The sequence below is a fragment of the Salminus brasiliensis genome, chromosome 16, assembly GCF_030463535.1.
Source record: "Salminus brasiliensis chromosome 16, fSalBra1.hap2, whole genome shotgun sequence".
Taxonomy (NCBI): Eukaryota; Metazoa; Chordata; class Actinopteri; order Characiformes; family Bryconidae; genus Salminus; species Salminus brasiliensis.
In genome coordinates, this window is record NC_132893.1 from 30,412,800 (window position 1) to 30,418,211 (window position 5,412).

General features: G+C 32.6%; 1 protein-coding gene across 1 annotated transcript; it reads left to right on the forward strand.

Moving 5' to 3' along the window:
- The first annotated feature begins 2,659 nt into the window (after window positions 1-2,659).
- plac8.2 (placenta associated 8, tandem duplicate 2) lies at window positions 2,660-4,681 on the forward strand. The gene is made up of 3 exons (XM_072659326.1): window positions 2,660-2,744; window positions 2,890-3,014; window positions 4,577-4,681. Exons 1-3 carry the CDS (start codon window positions 2,660-2,662, stop codon window positions 4,679-4,681), a joined length of 315 nt encoding a protein of 104 aa, XP_072515427.1.
- The last annotated feature ends 731 nt before the right edge of the window (window positions 4,682-5,412 follow it).

Sequence of the window (5,412 nt, forward strand, 5' to 3'; positions counted from 1 at the left end):
ACTCGGTTCTGAATGGGCTCTTCAGTGCTGGGTTAAAAACAGAGCAAGGCGAGCAGTTCTCCAACCGGTAAACCAGAGCGTTTCAGTGATAGTTTTATAAAGGATCAGATATTATGGTCTGTATTTTTTGGACCGGGATTAACATTGCTGATTCTGGATCTATTCAAATATGGCTGATTTTCAATCTGCGTTCTTGTCAGTACTTGTGTTCCTGTGGACTCGTGAGTCAAACTTGTCAAGTCAGTACTACCAAGTTCACAAGTTCAGACTTGGACCTGTCTCAATCCAATCCACCGACCATGGATATTCAGATTTTAGTTTGTTTGTTGTTCGATTAAGCCGATTTGGAAAACATAAGACTTCAATTTAGTGTATAAAACCAACAATAACCAACCCTGTTTTAGCTTAAATAAAAAAGGTCTATATTTAAAGCAAGTGGTACTTTTTTGTGATGATTTTTTTTATGAATTGACCCATATTAATTTTTAAAATGTCTTATTAGTTTATATTTTCTTTAATCTTGCCAGTTTATAAATTCTTTTGTAAGATTTGTTTTTAAATAAATCGAATTATTAAATATCGTGAATTTTATCACTTTGCATTTTTAAAATCTTTTTTCTTACATTGGGGCTACTGGTATAAATTACACGTAATCAAAAGTGTTTTAATAGATCCTGTTAGGAGTCAAACCAAGGTGTGAGTATATTACATGTCATCACTTTAGACCCCTCAGAACAAGCTCTGTGGTATTTTCTTCCTCATTAATGGGAACGTTTTAAGCTGAGAATAAAGGGGTCCAGTGAATGTGACACTGTGGTTGTCCGTTCAGCTCTGGGCATTTTGCTGTGTGGAGGTATCAGAACAGAGAAGCAATAAACTGTGAATGTCTGTGGCCTTCCAGGGCCTGGAATATAAATGCTGGTACATTTAAATTACATCATATATTGGCAATCAAAATGAATCAAAATGAATTGCTTAGATGCACGTACACTACCACAGTATTACGTAACTGTGGCATTGCATCTGTGAGGCCTACCTGCCTTATAGGTTTATAGTTACCGTCTGTTGTAGGCCACTGTCCCCCCCAGTTATCACTGGTCATTCTTACACCACAGGGGCAATTTAGACCAGTTATGATTTCCAGTAGAGCAGTGACGATGACTGATACTGACAATGACACTGATAATGATGTCCACACAAAAAACAGTCCCTTATAGCTCTTCTTACAGGTGTTAGAGACCGTAGCTCATCTCTTGATGCTCAGTTTGTGTTTGCCATCGTCTAGTCAATCATCAGTGGTCAGTTCCTAAGCCGTTGTAAACCCACTCTTGACCTGGCAGTGAAACCAATGTGTGTATAAAAAGCAGCACCTTAAGGCCTTTATGTGAGGCCAGAGGAGGAGTTACTAGACTATCTAGTACCGTCATTTATGTCAGTACAGTGTTTGAGCATGTCTGTCTGTCTGACAGTGTAACGACATGAGGACAGAAGAGACCGTATCAGAACTGAGCAGAAGAACATTTCAGTCACGTTGACGTTTTAAGATTACGGCAGTAAGCAGAGCATGAGACTGAATCAGTGGTTAAATTGCACATTAAAGGTGTAATCTGATGAAAGAAGGAAAATATGTTTATAATCATTGTAACACATGTCACATGCAGAGCTATAAATCATGCCCTTAGATCTAACCATAAAATAGCAATTCGGCTTGGGTGGGGTTATAACTGGTAGAACTGGGCGGTGTTGCAAGCCTCCTGAAGCGGTCGACTCTCCAGGTAGTGGACTTTTGTCTGTTTGGGGTAACTAAGTTGTAAAGATTACAGCCGGTGAGTTCTCATATAAAGACCTCTCACGCTGTTAGTGGACATGTGGACACTGCAGTGGATACTTGAAGGAGGAGAATCTACAAGCAGGTAAGAATCTCACTCTTCAATCTGTTTTCTCAGAATATTAATATTATTGTATTATTTTCCATTTGTAATGGTGTGTTTGTAAGCTGTTTACAATGGTTTGTTATAGCTATTACTTAATAAGGTCCTTTATGCATTATTAGTGTTTTCAATGTTATTAATGTTAGTAATTATTCATTGTTTATTAGAATATCAATATTATTGTTATTATTATTTTCCATTTATAATGGTATGTTGTAGCCATTGCTTAATAAGGTCCTTTATGCATTACTAATGTTTTTAATGTTAGTAATTATTCATTGTTTATATAGTCAATTCAAATGTATGTAAAGTATGAAAAATGTACATATATATATATATATACACATTATTATTACATATTACATTACATTATATGTATAATGATTAGTTTATGAATAATGATTAGTTTAGTTATTGTGACTGAGAAAGAACAAGCCAATGGTATATATATATATATATATATATATATATATATATATATATATATATATATATATATAAACGTCATATATTACATCATGTATACATATATAAATGTGTGATATTACTTTCATGTGTATATATATATATATATATATATATATATATATATATATATATATATATATATATATATATATACACACACACATACATATACATATATATGTATGTATATGACTATATATAGACATATGTGTGTGTGTTGAAAATCACCCATTCTGTATGTGTTTAATGCACAGACGATTATGGAGGTAACGACCCAGCCTGGACCATTCGCACGCACAGATTTTCAGACTGGGATGTTTGAATGCTGTGACGACTGCTGCACATGTAAGCCTCAGCTACACCTCACAATTCTGCCTCTCTGATTTCCCCTGGTGGAGTGAGGCAGATGTGTAAGAGCTTACCTCTGTAAATGCAGATGAAATGTTTGAATGTTGGTGGATTTAACATTTACTGTGTTTTTCCTTTCCAGGCATGTATGGATGCTTCTGTCTGCCTTGCCTGGGCTGTACCATTGCCAGTGACATGGGAGAATGCTGCCTGTGTGGTCTAGGCATGCCAATGCGCAGCGTGTACCGAACCAAATACAACATTCAGGTCAGTCAGCAGAACACACACTGATGACACTAAACATGCTCTTAGAGATTGTTGATGCTCTGACAATACACAGGATTAGTGTGATTTATTTTAAAGATTATTACAATTACTTACATTATATTACATTAGATTCAACTTTATTGTCATTGAGGAAGTATAAGTAGTGATTCAGTGAATTAGTAAACTACTATAAATGTTATAATCATTTATATAAATGAATCAGTAACTATTATACATGATTCAGTAATTCATTATTTATTATGTAACTAATATAAATTATTAAGTAATTAAAATTAATGAATTAGTAACTACTAAAAATGACCCTAACCACTGTAAATGATTCAGTAATTACTATGAATTGTTCAGCGCCTACTAAAAAGCATTCATCACTTATTATATGATTCAGTTCATAAATATGAATGATTAAGTTACTAATATAAATTATTAATATACTAATATACTACTATTAATAACTACTAGAATTGATTCAGTAATTACTATAAATAATTCAGTAAATATATAAAAGATTCAATAATTACTATAAATGATTCCGTAATTACTATAAATAATTTAGTAAATATATAAAAGATTCAGTAACTATATAAATGATTCAGGAATTAATTTCAATAAATTAGTAACTACTATAAATGATTCAGTAATTACTATCAATGATTCAGTAATTACTATAAATGATTTAGTAAATATATTAAATATTTAGTCATTACTATCAATGATTCAGTAATTACTATAAATGATTCAGGAATTAATTTAAATAAATAAGTAACTACTATCAATGATTCAGCTACTACTACAAATGATTCAGGAACTATATAAATGACTCAGTAATTACTATGAATTGTTCAGCAATTACTATAAATTATTCATCATTTATTATATGATTCAGTCATAGATATGAATGATTAAGTTACTACTATAAATTATTTAGTAACTACTATAATTGATTTAGTCACTACTATAAATGATTCAGTAACTATATAAATGATTCAGGAATGAATATAAATATATTAGTAACTGCTATAAATGATTCAGTACCTATGTAAATGATTTGCTAATTGTTATAAATAAATGATTAACTACTAAAAATTATTAAGTAATTATTATGAATGATTCAGTAACTACTGTAATTAATTCAGTAACTACTGCAAATGATTCAGTAACTGCTAAAACAATTCTGTAATTACTGAAAAGTATTTAGAAACTACTATAAATGATTCAGCATCTTTTATATTCAGAAATAAATATGAACGATTAAGTTACTACTATAAATAATTCAGTAAATACTTTAGTACTTTAGTAATTCAGTAAAGATTTAGTCATTTCTTTAAATGATTCAGTAACTTCTATAAGACTCATATAGCAGTGGTGCAGTTATAGAGTGAGGACTTGAAACCTGGGCCCTCAGGGTTTAGGGCTTAGATTAGAGTAAATGTACTGAACTCTGTGCACTTGGTGGTGGTAGCAGATGTGTGTGAGCAGATGTGTGTATGAAATAATGCACAAGTGAGTGAGTAGCGCCCTCTACTGTTTGCTCTGATCTGCAGGGATCCATGTGCAACGACTTCTGTGTCAGCCAGTTCTGCCTGCCCTGCTCTACCTGTCAGATAAAGAGAGACATTGACAGGAGGAAGCAGCAGGGGATTTTCTGAGATGGACAACACGACAGCACACACAGTAAAACACACCCTCACACTCACATGACACTGGTTCAGCGAGTGTTTTCACCTCAGCTCAACCAGCAGAGTCCCTCCTGCCCCTGAAGGAAGTCCCTGACACTGTTTTGGCACTTGGCTAATGGAACTGTACCGTGTACAAAATCTGCTCAACATGAACCTCAATAAAACAGACCCTTCACCCACAGTGTTTTTATGTGCATCTGTGTGACTGTGAGTGACTATAATGACTGTTTACTGAGACAATACAGCGTCTTTATTATGTATACACTTTCAGTCCAAAACCTTGTATCTCCAAAATTCACATTATGTCAAAATGTAAAAATGTATCTTGCTAACTTTTGGGTATCCTTGAAAAATTGACACATTTTGTTGATGTTCTAAATGACAATAAGTAAAGAACTCCTCTACAGTTTAAACAACAGAATTAATTTTATTTTTAATGTATTTTTCCAAATTCAATAATATATTGGAAAATATTTAAGCAAAAGGCATTTAATGTGCCATTACTTTTACACACACCATATTTCATATTTTTTCCTTATAATGTCAAATAAACAGTAATCATGTTTTATGGTGTGTAAAAGTGTGTTTCTGTAGATGTGACTTCACTTGACCAGAGGTGACCACAGACTGTAATTAAACTATTTAAATGTTAAGAATTATTTTTTACATTAATGTTTTTATTTTATTTTATATACAACGCA